General features: G+C 42.4%; 1 protein-coding gene across 2 annotated transcripts in view; it reads left to right on the plus strand.

Moving 5' to 3' along the window:
- The window catches only part of NCKIPSD (NCK interacting protein with SH3 domain), a 92401-nt gene that overhangs the window by 40920 nt on the left and 27875 nt on the right, over nt 1-23606 (plus strand). The window contains exons 2-6 of one of the 2 annotated variants that reach the window (XM_081899416.1): nt 3836-3948; nt 5936-6131; nt 10010-10039; nt 12620-12707; nt 17088-17689. In XM_081899416.1, the coding sequence (XP_081755542.1) occupies nt 3836-3948; nt 5936-6131; nt 10010-10039; nt 12620-12707; nt 17088-17689 (1029 nt within the window). The remainder of the gene's footprint in view (nt 1-3835; nt 3949-5935; nt 6132-10009; nt 10040-12619; nt 12708-17087; nt 17690-23606) is intronic. The other variant, XM_081899417.1, reaches the window with a different exon arrangement.

Consider the following 23606-nt stretch of genomic DNA (forward strand, 5'->3'; position numbering starts at 1 on the left):
ATGTGACCATTTGAATCCTTTCTACTCTGAATTTAAATACATAATAGCTTTCCCTACAGAAAGCTAAGATAACCTGCAAATGAGATTCAGTTATCTTCTGCTTAGACTATTAATCACACAGTATCTCACACTCTCATTCTCCATAGGAAAGGTTTAGAGAAGGCTTTCTCACAGATTTGTATTAAAAACACCAAGCTAGCTTAGACCCATTTTTTTTATTTTTAATGAGTCAGCAGAGTGTTAATAAAATTCAGACTCTTCTCTCCCATTTCTTCTCCCTATCTTTTCTCTTGTAAGATAATTATTTTGAAAAAAACCTGGAAGTTTCATCTTGACCTGAAAGCTCAGCTGATGGCAGTGTGGTATCTAAATTTTGGAGGACTGCAAGGTCACTTCCCTTTGTCATCTTTGAAAGTCTATTTCCATAGTATTCATAGAATTCTTTAAGTACAGATTTGACATAGTAATGTAATGCCTTCATAATGTACAGTGCTTTATGGCATTCATACTCCTTTGTATGGGCAACAAAGATCTTAACCCCCTGGGGAGCTGGTACCTTCTGCTGTACAAGAATCCTGCCTAAGGCAAATAAAGTTTCCAAACACTCCTTAACTGAGCAGAGAAGATGGTTGGCATTTAGATGGCATTAACCCATATAAGCAAATTGGGTTTTGCCCACTAAAGGCTAATATGTAAAGGCTAATACATCAAATGTCAGTCAAGTACTCTTTCCTTATTTTTTTAAAAATAATTTTTATTAACCGGCCAATCAAATCAAATTAAATCACATCACATAAATTCCGAATTACAAAGCCAAATTTTAAATTTTTTGTTGGGGGGACCCATATTTCAAGATCCGAAGGGGGATTCTGATCATCTTCTTGCTACTGCGTTAATGTCCAAATCAGTCCGAATCAATCCAAACAGAGTTCATAATTCTATCCAAGTACTCTTTCCTTAAACGTGGTAGGGCCACAAAGCTGATCCTGTGCTCTGCTTCATAAAATAAAACATTAGGCTTACAGTACTGGTAAAAGGAATTTTCTAAATATTGCTCTGACTTGGGGAGTTGCCGCAACATCTGTATCTAACAGATTGAGGTTGAATCCTGACAAGACAGAAGTACTGTTTTGGGTGGACAGGAGGCGGGCAGTTGTGAAGGACTCCCTGGTCCTAAATGGGATAACTTTGCCCCTGAAGGACCAGGTGCACAGGCTGGAAGTCATTTTGGACTTGCAGCTGTCTGTGGAGGTGCAGGTCAATTTTATGTCCAGGGCAGCTGTTTACCAGCTCCATCTGGTATGCAGGATGAGACCCTATCTGCCTGCTCTAGTTATCTCTCTCTTGGACTACTGCAATTCGCTCTATGAGGGGCTACCTTTGAAGGTGACCCAGAAACTACAACTAATCCAGAATGCGGCAGCTAAACTGATGACTGGGAGTGGCTGCTGAGACCACATAACACCGGTCTTGAAAGACCTACATTGGCTCCCAGTACGTTTCCGGGCACAATTCAAAGTGTTGGTGCTGACCTTTAAAGCCCTAAATTACCTTGGTCCAGTATACCTGAAGTAGCGTCTCCACCCTCATTGTTCTACCCAGACACTGAGGTCCAGCGCGGAGGGCCTTCTGGCGGTTCCCTTTCTGCGAGAAGCCAAGTTACAGGGAACCAGGCAGAAGGCCTTCTCGGTAGTGGCACCTGGCCTGTGGAATGCCCTCCCACCAGATGTCAAAGAGAAAAACAACTACCAGACATTTAGAAGACATCTGAAGACAGCCCTGTTTAGGGAAGCTTTTAATGTTTGATGGGCTATTGTATTTTAATATTTTGTTGGAAGCTGCCCAGAGTGGCTGGGGAAACCCAGCCAGATGAGCGGGGTATGTATGTATGTATGAATGAATAAATAAATAATATCTGGGTAGCTGTAGCTAGAACTCTGCTGCACTAGCATGGGAAGAGTGGGGAAAGAGTGCTGGGCAGAAGCCTTGGAGCCAACCAGCCACTATCTCTAGAGCTAGATCCATGTCTATCAAATACTGGAATAATTGAGTGACGGCAAATGTAATGGTGGGCTTTGAAGCAGGTTTTAGCAAGGAGTGGAGGGGCACAGCTCTGCCCCTCCCTACTTTCACAGAATGCCCCTAAAGCTGCAGACTTGCAGTGGAGGTTGGGATTGGGCTTCCCAACTTGCTGGCCTTTAGTGGGTCAGAACCCACTACCAGCCACAGCCTGATCTAAGTTGGGTTGCAACAGCAGTATCCAGCACCGTACAGATATATGTAAAAAAAAAAAAGGAATGGGTCCTCAATTGCATGTTTGGGTTAAAGGTGGGTCCTGAGTTAGCAAACATTGAAGACTATGGATCTATTGAGCTCCTGGTTGCTTTTGCCTTCAGATCAGGGCTTTTTTGTACTACGTAAACACTTACTGATTAGTCAGTGGAAGTTAAAAGAATAGCTATGTTCTTGACCAGCAAGAATTCCTTCTCCTTGACTTCACCTTCACATAATACTTTCCCCATTTTCCACCTTCCAGTTTTATAACTTTCATTTCATTACAACTCCTTCACCTTTCCAACAGGACCTTGGCACTGCTAACAGCAGCATATATAACTAATCCAAGAAAGGTCGCATTCAGTATGTCAGATCATGCAGAGCCAATATGTGAGTGTCAATGATGACTTGTGCCTGCAGTGAAGCAAATGGAAGACTGTAGCCAGCAGTCATCAACATTCATTTGTTTTCATAAGCATATTAAATGTCTGGAGTAGATAACACTTTGGTGAATGTGAGATTCATGATTTGCCTTAAAAAGATTTGACAAAAACAAAGCTGGTTGATGAAGGGCATGCCCGTTTGCTTGGAGAACAATAGCGACAGGGATAACCTTACCACAAGGTTGCTGTCTAAAGGGGCTATAGTGCAACAGAAGTAGGATGAAAATAAACCTGAATAGTTGTGGTATAAATGGTACAGGATTTCAGAAGTAACAGGATATGCGCTGACTGGAAATGAAGCAATTGGACCACCCTACAACTTTTGCCGGTGCAAGCAATATTTAAAGTGGGACCGTGTATGACTGCCCTGATAACAGCAGGAGCACAAATCATCATGAACGTGCAATGAAAAAGGCTGTCTGGAGGAGCCTTAAGTAGTATGAATCATGGGATAGCTGTTCTCAGGTGTTTGGTTGCCTGACGTATTTCAAGTCAATGCTTGCGCCTATATTTTTTCAAGATGGGTGTTGGCGGTATGTGGGAATCTAGCCCCTTCGTTCTATTCTAAAGGCAAGCAAAGATGGAAACACGCTTCAAATTGTCACAACTTGCAGTGGAGGGTGGAAGAGTCACTGTGGCAATTTGAATGTGAAATTGATTTGAAGAGCTGCTTTGCGCCTCTGAAGTCTTGCCATTGATCTTCATGTAATGAATTGCTGGGGCTCCAGGGCCCAAGATGGGTGAGTGGAGTTGTGATGTATCCTCTGCTGCCTCCAAACAAATGTTTTTCTACTCCGCCAATAAATCTTGCACAGACAGAATCCATTTTGTATATTACTTTTTTAAAACACGCATACACACACACACCCCTTGGGGTTTATTTTTTGTTTATTTTTAAAGAAACTTTTATCAAATACCCATAAGAAACAAAATGAGGGAATTGATTTCTGTTACGAATGTACGTTGTGGTTGAGCACCGAAACAATGAGAGAGTTTCTAAGTCTGTCCATAAAACAGAATTAAGATGGCTACGCTTGTCAGGTTCACGTTGTCATTATAAGTGTTGATGGGGAGATGAAAGTGAAGGTGTTTAACACAATGCCTGTTACATTCCTTAGGTGCTGGAACAAGATGTGGTTCTGCAGTCTATTGACAGAGCTATTGAGGCCATTCATAATGCGGCGATGAAGAATGGGGGGAAATACAACTTGGAGCAGAGGGATGTCCTCCAGTAAGTACAGCAAGCAGGAATATTCAAGACAGTATGGAAATAATTTTAGGGAAGGCACATCTGAGGGCCAATGACTGTAAGGCATTCGGTTAGCATTCAGGGTCAAGCCAGGTGTTTAAAAGACACATGGAGCGGTGCCTGCTCTATCACTTTTTTGTACTCCAGTCTCATCAGGAATTGTTGGAGCTAACACCTGATTGCTTCCCATCTCTGCATAATCACAAAACCTGCTCTCTAAAAAATAAAATAATACTAACAACAACGTTATTATTTGTACTCCGCCCATCTGACTGGGTTGCCCCAGCCACTCTGGGCAGCTTCCAGCATATATAGGATATGATAAAACATCAAACATTAAAAAGAACCTGGTGCCTCCAGAGAATGGAGAGGGAGGAGGGAGCAACGAGTCCTGGAAGCCTAGAGCTTCCTTAGCTAGCAACTCCTCGCAGCCACTTTGAACCCCAAGAAGCGCAAGGCAGACACATTCAGAAAAATCGGACTAAGCACAACCCAATAGTGGACAAAGAAACATGGGTTTTCTGGAGAGGGTCCAGGGCAAAAGTAGAAAGTGCACACGTGAACCTCAGGATTTTGCTAGCAATTCTAGATCAGCCCTGAGAAACTATCCATTTACTACAGATTTTCTCATGTTAGTCCCACCTAGAAAAGGCTGCTGGGTATCTGGGCTTGACATGTGCAGACACAATCTTTCTTTTGTAATATATTTTTATCTGTTTTTCAATTGGTGGAATGTTATCTGGCACTAATAATGGTGGCTAAAACTACTACCCATTCCCTTTCCCAGCCCTGCCCACCCAATAAAGGAAAAGGGGGGGAAACAGAAGAAAGCAGTAGGCTACTAGAATAAGCAACCCAATGTGGTAAGCAATAAGGAAGACAAAAGGCTTGAATATGCAAGAAGAAGTGAGAAGGGTAGGGAGAATGGGATATAGGAGGGATGTGCAGCAGCAAAGGAACTCAGATAATATGAGAGTCACAAAGAAAACCATGCCATATAAATGGGAAGATGTCAGCATGCTTGCCAGTGATTAAGTGATTCTAATCCAGACACCCTCCTGGGGGAAACATGAGGATTTCCAGTTGTAATAAGATGATCCTTTTGGCAACCAAAGCACCTCTATGAATCCAGAGCACCTGGTTTTTCAGAAGTGCCCATAGAATTGGTATGTATTCCAGATCAAAGTATTAAAATTTAAGGAAGAAGATAAAGCCACAGTAGTTCCATCACAAATTATGTGCAGGTGCCAAGATACCAAAGAGTTGTGTAATCTTGAAATCAATGAAGCTTCGTTTCCAAGGTGGTAACCAAAGCTTAAAATGCTGCATTCACACTGTTTGCAATCCAGTTTCATTGGAGGGGAAGTAAAGAGCTTTGCAGAGTTTCTTCCTCTAAACTGAACTCCTTGGTTTTCTAGGCTAAAAATGTCTGGTGCCTGCAAATCAAAACAGGTTTGCTTTCCAACATTGGTACTTCAGTTTCATGAGAGATACTCTCTTTCCTTGCACATCTTTTTGTCGTCAAATATCTCATGAATCATGAACAAAAGGGCACGAAATAGTAAAATACTAAACCTTGCACACCATAAGTAGGAGATGGGAAAATTCGTTGGGAGGAATTCGACATTGCACAGTGGAAGCTTTTCAACTTGTCAGATGGAATGATCCCCTCCCCGCTTGCATGTTGCTCTGGGAGTTCTCCCAAGCCCCTCCCAGAGCCAGTTTCTATGGGCGCAGGGATGTGGGGGAGCCCTGTTGTGAAAGTGGAAGACCTTGCAAAGGCACTCATTAGATGAATGCTGCCCATAGCTTTCGATAGCTCAGTGGAATTGGATTCATTCTGCCGTTGAAGTAAGATCTTCAAGGTCAGTCCGTGTTCACAGTTCAGTAATATGACTTCAGCTTTGGAACTCTGGACCAGTCCTGTGAGCTCTACTTCCTCAATATGGCTGTTGTTTTATGTTGCCAGGAAGCTGATACATCATCGGAAGGAAACTGTTTCCCGCAAAAGTCACTCACCATCCACTCAAGGAATGACTCCATCTTCCAGTGATCATCACCTGGACCTAGCCAGGCAACCCAATGGCGTCTGCAGGACTGGATATGAGCGACACCATAGCTTGCCTAACACAGATCCCCAAGAGGAGGAAGTTGGTGTTTACCAGGTGAGATCTGTGGCATATTTAAGCCTTTATCTTACAAGATACCTACTCCATGTGCTAATCGTGTCAAATTTTTTTCTTGGGTGGGAAAGAGAGAATTTCTACCTCTTACACTTAACCATTTATAGCTGGCTGTGAGTGTTGATCCTACAGAATAACTAAAAAGCTTCTTTTTTATTGGACCTGCCAGCTATTTAGAAGCTCAGCCCCCATGCGTTATTTTATTGAGCATAGGTGAAAATATGTTACATGCCACCTGCTGCTTCTTGTCGGTGTTCTATTTTGAGAATGAAGGAGGTGACTGCAGGTGATATTAACTGAATGGCAGCTTGAGATCAGTTCTTAAGTTGTGTTCACTACAGTTGACAAGCACTATAGAGTAGCTGAACCTATGATAGACCTGGCTACTGTGTGTGATGGTTTCATTTGTAAAACTTTGGGGAACTCCCGGGAAGAGGCCAATAGGAGAGAGATTTGTGAGAGCAGATTAGGGCATTCAGCAGTCTCGTAACTCGCTTTTAAAGAGATACTGATTTCTCAGATAAGTAGGAAAAATGTATTTGGGACAGTGTTTCTTGTTGTCTTGCCCATTCTTCGACAGATTAGTTCTTTTAACTACAGTGACTGCTTGTTCCCCAGTTTACTGCATTGCGCAATATGCCTTAAATTTTCTGTGCTGATGATAAACTAAGGAAGGAAGCACAGGAAATATGATTTGTAAGCAGAGATTTGTTTATTTAAGGCATTTATATCCTGTTTCTCTAAAAAGACTGTTGGAGCAGCTTACAAAAATTAGTTCTAGGCTGGTCCATGGCACACTAGGGAAAAAAGAATGGGAGGGACGAAGGAAGCAAAACTTAGTTTTGTAGACATTTAAACATATTCTGAGACTTCTCAGAGGCCTGTCTAAGTCTTTCAAATGGTAGGCTGAGTTCTGAAGGTGATAGTACAGTTTGCTGGAATTACTGGCCCAGTAAAGTATGGCTTCCTTTCCCTCCCAAAGGAACAGGGAGACTCTTCCTTCAGAAATGACGTTATTTGTCTTAGTGATTGTTAGGACATTAATATTGACAGGAACTATAAAAAAGGTCGTCTGAATGGAATGGAGCATGTCACTTGCTATAACAACTTGTTTCTTCATCTATTTATATCTACACTCAAGGCAAATAAACTCATTAGATCTCCTTTGGAAGAGGCCAGAGAATTTTCTTTATAGACAGAAAAATGAATGATGGAAATCCACTCCCCATCTGTATTCTCCATCATGACCCTCAGTGCCAGTGAAGCTCTAGCAAAACATGAAGTGCCTTGACTAATAGGAAGGAAGCTTCCCAAACCCAATTTGGCTATAAATCCTCCACAATCTTTTTTGAGTGTGCTCCTGATGGAACGCGCTTTGAACTGTGATAAACAGATGATGAATTTAGAATCGCTGGAGAGAAAATACTTTTTGAAGATCCAAATTGAAGAATACCAACCTGTCAGCTCTCCTGATTGTTAAGATTGACTTCTCTTTGGCACCGTCATCACCGTTGTTTCCCAAGTAGAGTTGTTAGCAAAGGTAAACAGGGAATTGCCACCAAAATGATATTGAGGATGGGGCAATGGGGTTTGGAAGACACGTGTCGTAGGGCACACATCTTGCAGAGCCAATGCCCCTCCCCAGATTCTTTTAAAGATCCTTAAAAAAAATAACAACCCAGAAACCTTGGACTTGGAGGAAGCATGTTCTGTTAGACAGCTTGCTCTCAGCCCCCCATACTAGGGATTTTCTGGATATTGGGACATGTGTTCCTTTTTGCACACGAATCTCTAGCTAGCAAGGGTATGCTAAACCTGAAGTGATCAGAACTCATTTAAGGGTGTGACCTGTGATATGGTCTTACACATGAAACCAGCTTGCAAGGTGAGAAGGAAGATGGAAGTAGATTCACCAACAACAACAAGCCCCCCATTTCTTTTCAGTATTCCCTTGTTATTGTTGGTGCTTCTCTTAGAAAGCATCAAAGCATCAGCAGCGTGAAATTGACCTGATTCTTTGAAATTTCACAGGCTCTCACTTCTGGTCGACGTCCAGAAAAGCAGCAAGCAGCAAACATGTTCAGAACTGGGCTATTCTTGTCATTCTACAAAGCAAGGGTAGATGCAGAGGAAATTCAGGCAGCTTCAACATTGAGAGCAGAATTGTGCATCATTATGGAAATATGCCGTTTCCAAGCTTGCGTTGCCTGATAGTGCTAAATAGGGACGGGGCATTTACATGGGAGAATTCTTCAATCACTGAGTGGTATTGACAATGTCCCTCTCCCGGCCATTTAAAAAAACTGTTCTGCCCACCATCATGGGCTCTGAGGCTGGAAGAAATCTGGCTATTGGGAGAAAAACATTCTTGTGGGTATTGACAGGGGAGGATTAGCAGGAGCTATTGAGCTTTCTTACCCGCAGGCACACCAACCAGCAGGAATGTATTTGAGAAATATATATTTATTTGCCTGTGCAAAGCATACTTACAGCTACACCTGCGGATGAGCTTCCAGCCTTTATAACAATAATGAAGGTGTTGCTTTATAATCTTATGAAGTCTCAGACGGAAGTTTTAAAAATAACTCATGTTTATGCAAAACAACAAACTATATTGGTCTTATCTGTGTTGCATCCTGTTTGGGGGTTTTTTAAAAGATTTCCTGAACACCACCCAGGACTAAAGTACAAATTTTTATCATTTTGTAAAAAAGAAAAGAAAAAAGAACATATAGGGGTCGATTTGAGAAGTTTGATGGAAACCATTGAAAAACCAAGATCCTTTTCTTAGCTGACTTCAATGGAAAGTTTAAAATACCTGGCTTATTTAGTTATGTTTATTTGTTGGTTTCCAAGTGGCGTGAAGCACTTTTATTTGCAGTTTTGCACACTGCCCTAGAATCCTTTATTGGAGCGCTGCTAAGAAGTAACTTAAATAAATAATATAAAAACAAATTCTGCTGCTTCCTCGTCATACCAAGCAGTTTTCAGAGCCTTTAAAGTTTACAGAATGCCCAGGATTGAAGATTTAGGTTGACTTGGTGCATGTGCATATACTGTACATAATATTTTAGGGCAGGGGTGGCTTACTCCCAAAACACTGCGATCTACTCACAGGATGGCAGTGATCTGCCCCCATTTTGGGGGTTCAGGTCAAAGTTTTTTAGGGAGGAGGAATGCCCTGATTTTTGAGAATTCAAGCCTAAGCTCTAGGGACAAAGAAAGGAGAAAAGCGCCACTCACCGACGGATCACTGGGGAAACAAACAGCCTCACTGAGTAAACTCCGTCTTCCATTCTGCAAGTCGTGCAACAATGGGGGGCAGTCCCCATTTTACCAATGCTAAGGAAAGGGACTCAAGCCATCGACCGCGATCTACCAAAACCTCCCAGGGATCTAACAGTAGATTGTGATTGACCTGTTGGACATCCCTACTTTAGGGGAAAGGAAGAGGCATTTTGCCAGTATTTTGAAAGACATCCTTTATGTCCTAAACTCCCAGCTGTCTGATATTTATTGAGACGGAATACCCATAATTTCTAAATGAACAAATGAGTTGTTGTCTTTCGTTAGAATCATGTGTAACCATTGCCATTTTTCAAATGAGTAACACTTTTTTCTTTAAACTTAAAAAAAGGGACTGAGCTTGAGCTTCATCGTGGTTTTAAGTATTGTGTTTATGAACTGTAACTGTTAATTCTGGGCTTGAAGTAAAGAATGACTGTGGAAGGCAAACACACAGGCCTCACTATGGTAATGGAATGAATGGGATGGAGCTGTTTAAACAGTATCTTTCATTTTAAAAAAAATCATTTCATTTTATCTGTTTTTTATTTTTTTATTCTGGATTACGATTTCAGAATGATAAAAGGCCAGAAACAAAGTATGGCGTAAGTTAACATATTTTATGGTTGTAGTTTCTAACTCCATATACCCTAACTTTAACTTTTTAATACTTAAGTGTAAAATGTTCTGCAAAACATAACCATAGGCTATGCTTGTTCTGTTCAAAAGCTGTATTTCAGTTTAGTTTCCATTTATCTCCTGCCCACTGCTGTTTAACCAACAATGTTTATATATAATTCCTAGTATACCGTTGACAGGAAGCTGCCACTTGCAAATCACTATTCTGCAAAATACGCTGCTTACACTAGAATATGCAAACGACTGGCTATTTGGGATGCATGGAGTTCCAAAAATAAGCTGGCCCTAAGCACATGAAAAAATTTGAACATTTTTCTTCAAATGAACATCTTTTGAACATCCTTTAAAGCAGCAGCCACCCCCAACCTGATACCCTCCGGGTGTTGATAGAATATAACCCCCTCAATTTCCAGCCGGCATGGCCAGTGGCCAGAGATGATATGACTTTTAGTCCCAAACATCTAGTGTAGCTTCTAGAGGAGCCAGGTTTGATTCCTTTTTACTTTATTTATAAAGCACATTATAAAATGATAAATTCATCAGCAGACCATAAAATGATAAATTCAAAAATAGACTCAAATAATAATTTCCAAAACAGTGCAGCTTGCTGTGTGGTGATGCATAAAGGCGTTTAAATAAGTACAGTGGTACCTCAAGTTACATACGCTTCAGGTTACAGACTCCGCTAACCCAGAAATAGTGCTTCAGGTTAAGAACTTTGTTTCAGAAATCGTGCTCCGGCGGTGCGGCAGCAGCAGGAGGCCCCATTAGCTAAAGTGGTGCTTCAGGTTAAGAACAGTTTCAGGTTAAGAACAGATCTCCAGAACGAATTAAGTACTTAACCCGAGGTACCACTGTATAAGGAAAGGACTGTCTTGTTTTTCTGGGAAGGGGAGAGAAGAGAGGGGACAAACACAGATGAGGAAGAAGAGTGCAAGAGATGAGTGCTGGCCCAAAAGGTGAGATTTTTGGTCTCCACGATCCAGACTCCTGCAAATAAGTGTTGGTGTCAAGAGAGTTGCCTCCAGCTGCCACCTGAGTGGCAAGAACTCCAGGAGCAGAATGAGGCCAAATAAAGGAAATCAGGTGCAGGGCCCCTGTAGCAATGTAGCCCCTCAAAGCCTTAAGTTTGGGGAAGTGGGCTGTGTTAAGGAGCCCAGGATGACGTGTGCCATTAAATGCAAAACTGTTCTCTAGCTGGCTAACTGCCTTTGTTATAACAAACACTAATGGGAAGCAGTGTTAGAAACCGAGATATGAAAGCTAGGAGCTAAATGGCGCCTTAAGCCTAGGTTATGGGCACAACAATGGAATGTCTAGGTGCGCTTTTTTATAACAAGAATACAAAGCTGAAAATGAATGAACTGCAGCTAAAATAATACGCTCATTTTTCACAGGGTCTAGTCCTTCCCCTGCCCACCCCCCCTAATATTCTTCAGAGGGTCTCTTCTCCAGTCTTCATAAAATAGCTGGAAGCAGGGAGGCAGAAAAAGGTCCTCCTTTCCTTCCACTCTGCAGTTTTAATCTGAAATTTTAGGCACAGTACAGCGCCTAAACTGATCATGCTAATGAAATTCCCTGTTGCAAAATGCACCTAGAACAACGGGAGTTTCTAACACGGATGGGAAGTGCTGCTCCTGTATCCCAAAAGAAGGAAATTGAGCCTTAAAACCTAGAGCAGTGTTTCCCAACCTTGGGCCTCCGGCTGCTTTCGAACTACAATTCCCATCATCCCTGACCACTGGTCTTGCTAGCTAGGGATGATGGGAGTTGTAGTCCAAAAACAGCTGGAGGCCCAAGGTTGGGAAATGCTGACCTAGAGCTACTTCTGTCTAATCCAGATGTCACAGACGGACTATCTAATCTAGCCTCTGCCCCACTCCCCTCCCCCCACTGCTGATCAAGCTATGCAATTAATATTCCAGCCTTATCTGCTCACAGAAGAATTATGTGACTTTGGAAGTGTGCTAGCTGTAGGGAGCTCTAAGCACCGTGCGCGAGTCAAAGCTTTCCTTGTCAGGAGCCTCTGCAGGGAATGAATGGCATTGTAAATGGCCTTGTCTAGCCTGAGACTTTTTTCCGGTCTCAGTAAAAAAGGCTCTGAATGCATTAATGCGAAGAAAACCTACATGCTTCTAGTCTTTGTCTTTATCCCTTTGCGAGCATAATTTGTTGCATGGATCGCTCCGAATGCATCTAATATGCACATGGTTTGCTGCCTCTGTGGAGGGGCTGCGAGGAAGGCAAAGTGTACATGTTTGACAGGTCTGTGTAACACAAGCACACAGTGCACTGCTGAAAGTAGCAATTAAACATGCTGCTTGTCTTGTCCATGGGAGGGAGGAAAGCGACACGTTCAGACGCTTCCGCTTTGCTCTTGGAGGAAACTGATTATTATTAACATCGCTATCCTCCAGCGGCATCTTTAAGGAATGAAAAGAGCAATATTGGGACAAATTTGTGCACACAGAGGGAAAAAAAAGATTTATTTTTTATGTGTCTGTCTTCACTACTTCCTTTGATTGTTCTAAAACCTTTTCTTCTAGATCCCACCACAGCCACGCCGTGCAGCTCCCGTTACTCCGCCACCGCCAGAGAAATACAAAAACACACAGATGGCTGCCTCTGTTAAAAGTAAGAAAAAAGCTTTTTGCGGCTGTATGACACTGAGGATCAGATGCATTGCTCAACTAACTTATTTGGTTGTCAACTATTAGGAATGTGGAAAACTTGCTTATAGTATGTCAGGCTGTTGGTCCGTCAAGCTCAGTATTGTCTACATCACGGTGGGGATCCTCTGAGTCACAGGCCTGGTTAGGCCCACCAGGCCTCCCCGTTTGAACTGTCAGATCGTTTTGGCCAAGCCACGTCCACCGGCCCTATAAACATCTGGGGTAGGGTGGGTAACGTACCGCTGAGCTACTTCCGGCTGTGTGTGTTCCACAAGATGGAAAGGAGTATTATGGATAAGAGTTTATGCCAAATGTTTTGCTTTTGTATTTTTTGCCATGGAACTTAGAAGAAGGCTTGCAGTCCTAGAACAATTTTTTCCAATTGTTCTAAAACCTTCTAGCAGAAAGCTTTCCAGACTTCTCATGTTGGTGACACACTTTTTAGACATGCATCATTTCGCAACACAGTAATTCTGTTTTACTAGCAAACCGGAGGTTAAGCTAACCCCTTTCCAACCCTGGAAGCAACGTGGGGAACTTTTGCATGACACACCTACACACTGTAGCTGACACGCTAACGTGTCATGGCACACAATTTGGAAACCTCTGTTCCAGCACGATTTCAGCTAGTTGAGAACTTCAGGCTGTTCCCGTATGATTTTTTTTACAAAAACCACCAGTCCTATTATCATGGGAAGATTTGCATGAGTAAGCACACAATATAAACATGCGTATTTTAGAAAGCTCAGGAATGGATTGGTGTATGTTTGTGTCCTTTGTGGCTAGATTTAGGTATTCCAGAAACTGCTGGAATCGTTCATCAGTTGGAGAGATACATGTGCCTAGGGCTCCCACCTTAAGAATTTTGGTTCTGGTAGTAACTTGGAGAGAGAACTTAAGAGATTGATGATAAATAGCTTCATGGGAACCACCACACCTCCTTCTTCCTTTCTAGTCAGTTTCAGATGAGCTGGAAGTGGCAGCGGTTGGTCTTTCCCAAAGGACGTGGCAGTATTTGAATGACAGACATGCCTCTGTGCAGCTAGTTGCTTTGGCTAAGGTGCATAAGCACTTCTTGTTGTTCTTTGGAGTACTGCAACCAAGTGTACTGAGAATCCCAGCTTTCCCCTGGCCAAGATGTGATAATTCCATAGATCACCAGGGGGAGCCCACTAATAATGCAATGATGAAGGGCTCAATTAAGAACGAGCTTTCTGGGAACAATCCATCCTGCTCTTTGTTCGGAGCTGAACATTGTAGAAGCGGTGCTCTCGGGAACCATATTCTTTCAGCTTTTACCAGGAGGGTGTGTCAGTTATGCAACTGCTGGCTGTCAATGATGTATGTTCATTAAATCTGAAATGCCCAGTGTTGTTGAGAACAAAGCAGATAATTCTCCGGTGCTATGCTTTTTTGAAAAATGAATTATCCAAAGGGTCAACCTTATTCAACAGAAACTATTTTCTTCAGGAATGCCCAGTGCAGACATAAAACATAGCCATGGTTAGAACCAATCAGCATTTGTTGCTTTAACCCTGGTTAAGGTTCCTAAGCCAAGTGTTGCCCCTTTAAGTCACCAGTGAGACCCACTTGTCACCTTGTAATCAGAAATGTTTGAGTGTCGGAAGCTGAGCCAAAGTCATAGACCAGGGTTGCTCATTCTGGATTTCAGTCAGTCCTGACTACTTCTAACCATAGTTATAATAGCTGTACACACAGCCCCTTTGCCCCTGCTTCACTCTTCCTTTCATGCACATAGCAAAACAAACCAGGAAATTGCAGTTAATCAGAGCTTCCCCTTATGTCTGAAATGGGCAACTGTGGTTAATGCCTTCCAAACAAGTCGGGGAACTAGAGGTGAATTTTAAACCATAGATCCATATCTGGCTTGCTTCTAAGCCATTAGTTTGGGCATGTTACCATCGGCTTTCTGCCTGCTTCCCCTTCTTATGCAAAGGGAGGAGTGAAGAAGGAGCAAAAGGTGCATGTATAGATTCAAGCTGAAATTTTCAATAACAATAACTCCAACACATCTAGAATCAAGAGCACTTGGAAGAAACTGTGTCCAAATTTTTTTCCGTCTGTTTCCTCTTCAGAGATAGATAACTAAAAATCCAAAAAAGTTGGAAGGAACCATGAACCTTACTAAACTAGGCATATAGTGAGGCAAATACAACAAAAACAACTCATATTGCTTATAGGAGGCTTGAGGTGTGACGGTCAAAGTATTAGATTGCGTGTAGGTACTAATAATTTACTTAGTACCAGATTGAGCACATACAATGAGTTTCATTATTTAAAGTTTAATCATGCTGGATTATTAGGTGCAAAGGAATTATGCTAGATCAGCCCTAGTCACCCAGGGGAAATTTATACTCTGTTGAAGCAACCAGGCAAATGATAGCATTGAAAACTTGGTGTAAGGAAAACAAACATTGGTTAAGCATTATGACTTAGGCCAAAAATAAGAAAGTATAGTACTTAAACTTGTGCGTTACTTGAGTCCTACTGGTCTTTGACCATAATAAATTATCTGAATCTGAATCCCACTCTGTATAGAAAAGAGATCAGGAGGTCTAGAGGTTACCAATGTTTTTTTAAAAAAAATAAAGGAAAGGAAATATTCTGGAGCCAGATCCTGTTAGGCGTGTGTGCTGAGTACAAGGCAATGAGAGCGTGTTAGTGATTCATTAGCAGTTTAAAAATCTTCTTGGGAATTGAGAATAAATCTGTTCCCCTTTGGTTTTTAAGAGTGGTGGGTAACATAAGGGTGATACAGTTAATCAAGAATTAGAATCAGCGTTGTTGCCATTTGAAAGCACTGCTTCTTTCCTTTTACAGATAAGGTTCTCAAGTTGTTCATCTATGTCACTATTTACTATATATACTCTTCCTTGTCTTAGCAGTGAAAGACTGACTGTGGGATATATAGTAGCCTATTTTGGGAAGATAAGGAATAAAACTTAGTACGGAAATGCAGGCAGAATCTTAAACAAGACATTCCAGCAGTTGGACTGTTCGTACATATATGCTTGATTTGCCTTGAGTATTTGGGTTTGTGAAGGTATGAGTTTATGGCTGCAAAAATAGCATAGTACTTAGAAAGCCTTAACCAGCAAGATTGCTGAAGAAAATAAATTACGCAAATCTAATAAATTTATTTATTTATTTATTTATTTTACTTATTAGGTACAAACCATTCCTATTATCTGTAAAAGTTGTAACTGGTTGTTCCCACTTCTTAACAATGCCAGCCATGCAAGAGCGAATCGTAATATAATGCAAGGTTTTTTTGTTACTGAAAACCAAAGGGCATCCAGAAATTCCATGCAGGAGGAAGATCTCTGACCAATTTTAGGATAAACCTTGTGAACCAACATCCCATTGTGTTGAGCTAAAGGTCAGAGATGCAGAACTTTTTGGCCTGGAGGGCCAGATCTTTACCTCCACCCCACGGGCCAGTTTTGTCAGGCGGATGGGACCACATACTAGTCAGTCATATGACAACATAATGATGCCAGGTGATTGACACCTGTCTAAACACAGTGCTCTTCACAGTGCTTTCCAAGTATCCAACTTCCAACTGATTGAAGGGCACTTCTGAAATGCTGCGTGAAGCACTTTGTAAGCCGTGTACTTGGTGACTGTCAGCCAACCAGCAGGTCTTGCAAAGCCCATCAGTCATCATCCTATGACCTCACTTAATGTCCTATGACTTCAGGCGTATGTTAGGTGGGCATGACTTACCTGAAATAGCCTTGTGGGCCAAATGGACAGCCCTGGCAGGCTACGTTTTGCCCATGAGCCACGAGTGTTATAGAGGGGTGGCGGTCAGTACCTTGTAGCCAATGATCTCTGTTGTTGACTTCCGTACATAGTACATTCTCAACTGGTGCTTGAAAGTAGCTGCAGAAAGGAAAAGGGGGATGCTTCAGCAATGGGCAGTTTTCTTCCTGTAATTTGAAATATGTAAGAAACATTATTCAAAAGTAATAGCTGTATGCTTAAAAATGAAAGAGAGAAAAAAGTGCATCTATTCCTGCGGGGAAAATCTCTTCCACCCGCAGATTAATGCTTTTTAATAAAAACCCTGGGATCTTTGAAGAAAATTCATGTCTGCAGAGCAGCTTTTTCTCCCTTGTTGGGAAGAGGTTAGTGATCAGGAATACTCAAGAGAGAGTTAATACAATTTTGCTTTGAGATAAGTGAACCAGGAAGGCTAGTTAAACTACTTTGGAAGCATGCACAATGAGCTTCTTAATGGACTCTGCTGTTGCAGTTTGTTTTTTCCCCTCCTTTCCTTTGATGCTGTTGCTAAGACATTTTAATCGTTGCCTTTCAGACGCAGTTGAAATCACCTCTCGGTCAGTTTCTAGTGCCTCCTCTGTAAGCACCACTTCGCTGGATACCTTGTACACTGGCTCGACAGAGTCGGCTCTCCCGACTGCTACTCCCAGCCCCAGCAACACCCCTCCCCCTGTCCCCAGCAGAAGTGCCCACACGATGGCATCGCACAGCTTGGATATTAGCCCGCCAGGGCAAAGAAAGCATGGGAGTGCAAGCAAATCACCCCAGACCAAGAGGGCTGCCCCACAAGTGCCCGTGCAAGCAGGGGCTTCAGGTGCAAATGACGAGAAGACCATACAAGCCAAGGAGACTGTGCCAGTTGCTCCTGCGGCGGAAGCAGAGGCTTTTGACTCCCTTTGCCCGGAAGATAAAAAGTCAGCTGATCTAGAGGATGCAGATCATGAATCACCGAGCCTAGTAGTATCTGTGCCAAAGACAATAGGCGCCGAATTGATTGAACTCGTCCGCAGGAACACGAATCTCAGCTATGAGCTCTCCCGGGTTGCCATTGGTGTAGTAATTGGCCATATCCAAACTTCTGTTCCTGCCACTAATAGCATCATGGAGCAGATTCTCATCTCATTGGTGGAAAGCAAGGTAGGAAAATACAGAGGTTGAAAAGCATTTTCTGTGGCTTGCTGGCTGATGAACTTTGTTTTTTGAAGGCATGGAGTTTTTTGGTGTGCAGGCAGTAACATGAGTTGGGAGCTGAAGTACTTAGGTGACTGAGGCAGTGTGGATCATATTCTGTCCAGCATAAGAGTGGACATATCCCCTTGAGGATATGTTGGCTCCTTTAGAGATGGTTTAACTTCAGACTAGCAGGGTGTCCTTGATTCTTTTGTTCTAGAATCCCAAGATCCACCAATCACAGCCAGGTGCAAAATACATTGAATAAGAATTAAATAATTTTGAGCCTAGAAATTTGATTCCAGAACCGGAGCTGAATTGAGGTCACAGTCCTTTCAGACAAGAATCCGCTCCTAACTACCCCTGCCCCCTGGTGTGTCAGAAGTATATAATTTGTGGCCAGGAAGGGGGTGTTGTTATTGTTAAACAATTGGGAGTCAATAATCCTTGCCAATCTGCTTCAAATTACCCAGATCTACCAGTATATCCCGCTTTCTGCCCATCCCTACTCTATCGTGTATTTGTCACCTCAGAAAGTAGCAGAATGCATGCTCGGTTACTGGGCTTTATTTATGAAGAGATGGTAGAATTACTGAACACTTCATATGTCAGAAGAGCAACAGAATAAAAAGGGAACGGGATCATGCGGTCTTGTTGACATCCTTATTGGTAAATAATACACTGGCAACGTAGGGTTAGGCATACAGAGAAAGAACTGCATAAATCTGGCCTGCATAGTTTGGAACCCTAAATCAAGATGATTTAGGCAGCAGCTTAATGACCCTGATTAGTATAGACTGAGTTAGTGTTATAAAAGTAACACTTGTCTATAAAGGGAAAAAATAATACAGAATCTGCAAAGAGGTGGGAGAACCATAAGCAACATTGGTTCACTGCGAGGTCCTGTTCAGATTATTTTATCCAAAACCACATTTCCCCCCCTAAATGAAGAGTTCTAGAGATAATGCTGTTACACTGCTTTGTGTTCATATGGCCCCAAAAGTCAAATCCTTTGGTCTCTGTCAACCTGGGGTACGATGTTTTCTTTTTTTATTATTTATCTATAAACTAGTTTTGTTTCTATCCTGCTACATCTTTTATTTACCAGCGTATGGTCTGAGGTCACAGCTTGCTTAAGCTAAGCAGGCCTGGATCTGGTCAGTGCCTGGATGGGTGTCCGTCTGAGAAACAAGTGTAAAATAATCCTAGCAACATTATCACAGGACAGAAACAGCATCAAGGGCATTGCCATAAAAAGTGTGCTTGGAGAGGGTTCTTGATTTCCTGGCTCAGTGTGCTCAGTGACATGGAAAGCCAGATCTCCCACAGCTATGAATTACATGATGTGAGCACTGATTATGAGAAGGTCTGATCCGTGTCCTCTACACCTCACAGGTAGATGGATGCTTAACACAGATTCTGATGGGTGCAGCATGTAGGGCCAGGTTTATGCTTTGTTCACAGTTTCCAATTCCCTCTTTAACTCACCAAGTGGCATCTTCAAACCACTTGAGCTATGCTGGAACTGCTCGTTCCCCCAACATTAAATTGCGCACTCTTGCCACTGACTCCATAGTCTGTCTGGCTAACTGGCTTTAAGTGGAAAAATATTAAATTCAGTTCCTTTCTGTTGTGTGGTAGTGGAGAAGGAAACTTCCTACTGACCTCTAATAGGAAAGCTTTATTGATGCTGGCAAGATTACAAAAGGGTTTAGCAAGGCATACAGATATGGAAAACTGTTTTGCTCAAAATTCAGATCAAATCGTAATCCAGTTAGCTGTCCATAGTGAATACAATTGCTAGATGCAGCAGCGGAACTTCACATTTCTGGGATCATGTGACCCACTGGGTAATCAAGATAATTGCTTTTTAACTTGATAAAGATGGCGTATCAATACTCAGCCTCAATTCAGCAGAAACCATGCTGCAGCCTTTTCTCCCCGCAACCTGTCTACAATTTGGCTTAGACTGTTGGTTTCTGTTCCTGTTCTATGGCTCAAAGGAAACACCTACAATACTTTGAGCTGACCGTATCCTGATAAAACACTAACAAAACCAATTTTTTATTGAAGACTGGAAATGTGTGGAGTCTGTGCACCAACTTCTCGTGTAAAGATAATTTTAAAGGGCTGTATCCAGTGCTACTGCTACTCAGAGTTGCCCCGTTGAAATTAATGGGCATGACTAGCTTAGGTCTCTTAATTTCAGTGGTTCAACTCTAAGTAGGACTAGCACTGGATCCAACCCCAAATGTGGAACCTCTCTTGTCACTTTTTCCCTACTCAGAAAAACAAGACCGTGGTTTTCCCCCCATTTGGCAGCGTATGGCAAAAAATTATCAATATTATTAATTCTATTTCTGTACCGCTTGATATTTTAAAGGAAATTTTCAAAAATGTTTTAGAACACATTAAATAATCAAATAAAACAATCCAGAATAAAACATTACTGAAGAAAGTCAAATGTAAAGTATACAGTCAAAGCAACAGGGCAGCCAAAAGTGTCTACGAACCCAGGCAATTTCCTTAATACTTTAGTGGGAGTGAAGAAACCACCAAAATCTTAAAAACAGAGCTAAACCACAATCCTAGAAGTATTGTTCTGAGTTTGAGGGGCGGCATGTAACAGTATTACTTCATGATTCATCTCAAGGTCAACCCCATCCCAATAACCTTTTTTTTAAGCAGACTATAACAACCTAATTGCATAGTGTTTGGGTGAACTAATTCAGCACTTATAAAATAAAACCTACAAGCATGAAATTGTTGACAAGGGAAGCCATGTGTATGAAGGTAATGCATAAAAATTATTCGAGGCCAGCAACAGATTTAAAAAACCAAATTAAAATTGCGATGATAAAATGTTGGGGCAAGCAAAGCCTTAGAGCCCACATATTTTCACAGTCGCTCTGAAGTGCTTTCCCCACCTTTTAACAGTCCACTTTATTTCCCTACCATCTCTCATCCACAGGGTTTCCACTGTGAACCAAGCCGTTAATGGACTTGAACGAGATTAATCTATTAGCAAAGCTCTCTAATCTGACTAACTTCTTGACATATCATGCGCCTCCTTAATGCGATTTCATCACTAACTCCATTTCTTTCACTCGCACTGCTAGGGTCAGATCTGCTCTTATTAAGTAACTAGCAACTATTACTGCTGTATAGCCACCCCATACAGTTGTTTCCAGGAACCAGACTATGCCTTACAAAAGCCAACTTAAATGATTTACACTACAGTATTTGTAAGATGTGCCTTAAGCTCATCTGTGTTTGTCATTCTGCATTTGGAGGGCAAAATTATACGCGGGAAACATCCAATTGCAATCTTTTCCGCTGAAGAGAGCATGATTATTTTGGGAAAGTTCCTTCTGCCGCTATCTCGCCTCCACTGCTAACAGATGGAATGACAATTCTGCTGTGCAAACGTGGCTGCACTTCTGCAAAAGCTGCTCTGCTCCTTTCCCCCCAAGTCCTGGCTATCCATTCTAAAAAGCCAATGGCACTCTCAAAAAAAATGTAGGCAATATTTTTAGGGGGGGTTGTTTGTTTTTTTGCACAATCATCTCCCCCGAGCCCTAAATAAATAAAAAGGTAGCATTGTACATTACTCCGTTGATGGCTATGTGATAGATCCCTGTACTAACCTATGCTTAATGCAAGAGATGGGGCTGCCATCTCAACAGCACACCCTAGGAGACTCCAGCCCAGATTAACAGTGCCGAGTGAGACAGACACTTAATTCAATTTATTGAGCCTCTCTCTAGGGTCGAGCCTTTGGAAACTTAGTGTTTCATTTAGGAGCAAGCTCAGCTCCCTGAGCTGAGTGTGTAGTAATTACAGGGTGTTTCCTTCCTCCTTCTTCTGGAGTTATAATCCTCTTACAGAGAAGGCTATTTTACAGCGCAATGGAAGCAAGTGCTTACAGATGTTCAGCAGCACTGGACAGCAAGAGGAGTTTTTTTGGCTACTCCTATTGCAATAATTATGCTTCCCCCATTTTGCCTGTCAGGTATTCCCATTGTCATCTGTACGCCAGTCACTCAAGCACTCCTTCCACAGAGTTATTGGGCTGCAAGATAAGCTTTGGTGACTGCAGTCAAGGGACTTAAGGCGCAGCCAGGTTTCCTGATCCCAGAAGGATCCCAATGTTTGTCTTGCAAAACTGGAAGTGCTGAACAGCACCGGACACCAAGTTTATATATTTATATATAAACTTACATTTATTTCTATCCTTGTGTGTGAATCCCCAGACAGTCACTTCTGTTCCAAATGTAGTAACTTTCCCTGTACAACTAGTGATGGCTGTCCAATTCCGGTACTTGTTTCAGCTCTGGATCTGGTTCTCCCATATTTATAGGAGGAGGCAATATCATGAAGCATTTTCAGTTGAAGACCCCATAGTAATGCAATGGGCATAGGCCCCAGCCAAGAAAAAGCAAATCCTGTAGCTGCTTATAGATCAAACCAAACCCCCCTACAAGAGGATGTTTGGAGCTATTTAGTCCAGGGAGAATTTTTTTAAAAAATGAGGGGACGCTATGGAAGTTCATAAGAGGGGACGCTATGGAAGTTCATAAAATTACACATGGTGCAGAGAAAGCACACTGGGTGATTTTTTTTCTCTCTCCCCTCCTGTCATAATAAAGGTAAAGGTAAAGGGACCCCTGCCCGTACGGGCCAGTCTTGACAGACTCTGGGGTTGTGCGCCCATCTCACTTAAGAGGCCAGGAGCCAGCGCTGTCCGAAGACACTTCCGGGTCACGTGGCCAGCGTGACATCGCTGCGAGCCAGAGCCGCACACGGAAACGCCGTTTACCTTCCCGCCAGTAAGCGGTCCCTATTTATCTACTTGCACCCGGAGGTGCTTTCGAACTGCTAGGTTGGCAGGCGCTGGGACCGAGCAACGGGAGCGCACCCCGCCGCAGGGATTCGAACCGCCGACCTTTCAATCGGCAAGTCCTAGGCGCTGAGGCTTTAACCCACAGCGCCACCTGCGTCCCTTCCTGTCATAATAGCAAAGAGCCATCCAATGAAGCTAAAAGGTGGGAGATTCAGAACAGACAAAAGGAAATACACAGTGCATCTTTACGTAGTGCATAGTTAAACAATGGAATTTGAAGTCCAAAGACAGCCAACATTAAAAGAGGATTAGTCAAATTCCTGTAGGGTAAGGCCTATAATGACCATTATTCATTCGCGATGGCTATAGATTACATTGAGTGTCAGAAAATCAGTACCTCTGGGTACCAGTTGTTGGAGATTATGAGCAGGGGAGTGCTGCTTCCCTCACCCCCTGCTTGTAGGCTTCCTGCACAGACATTTGGTTGGCCGCTGCGGAAGGAGAATGCTAAACTTGATAGGCCTCTGGTCTGATCCAGAAGGGCTGCTCTTTTGATCTTATGAATGAATGCATGTTTGCCACACTTGGATATTAAATAAAATGTGCAGAGGGCATGTGTGCAGGGGCACTGAAGTTACCCCAGGAGCAGCTTACACAGTGTGCGAGTGGGCCTTCAGCAGCCTGTCATTATGTGGATGTATGTTCTCTTACATTGCCCAAATGGGCAATATGTTAAAAGGCAATTTAGAGAAATAAGTGGAAACCCAAATCTCAAGGGAAAGCTAGCTTCTACTGACATTTTAAAAAGAAGTCTCTCCTACATCAAAGGAGGCCTGAATTACACCTTTGGCTAGATTCTCTCCATTCCTGCCTTATTTAGGTATATGAGAGTACCTGAGAGGTACAAGTTCCTTCTTTTTGAAATTGCTTCCACTATAGAATAAGTGCAAGGACACCCTGGCAGACTCTGTGCAACATCAGAGGTATGAGTATATTTCTTTTCCCTTGGTCCTTGTATTGCATGAACACAGCAGCAAGGCA

The sequence above is a fragment of the Podarcis melisellensis genome, assembly GCF_964234715.1.
Source record: "Podarcis melisellensis genome assembly, chromosome: 2".
NCBI lineage: Eukaryota > Metazoa > Chordata > Lepidosauria > Squamata > Lacertidae > Podarcis > Podarcis melisellensis.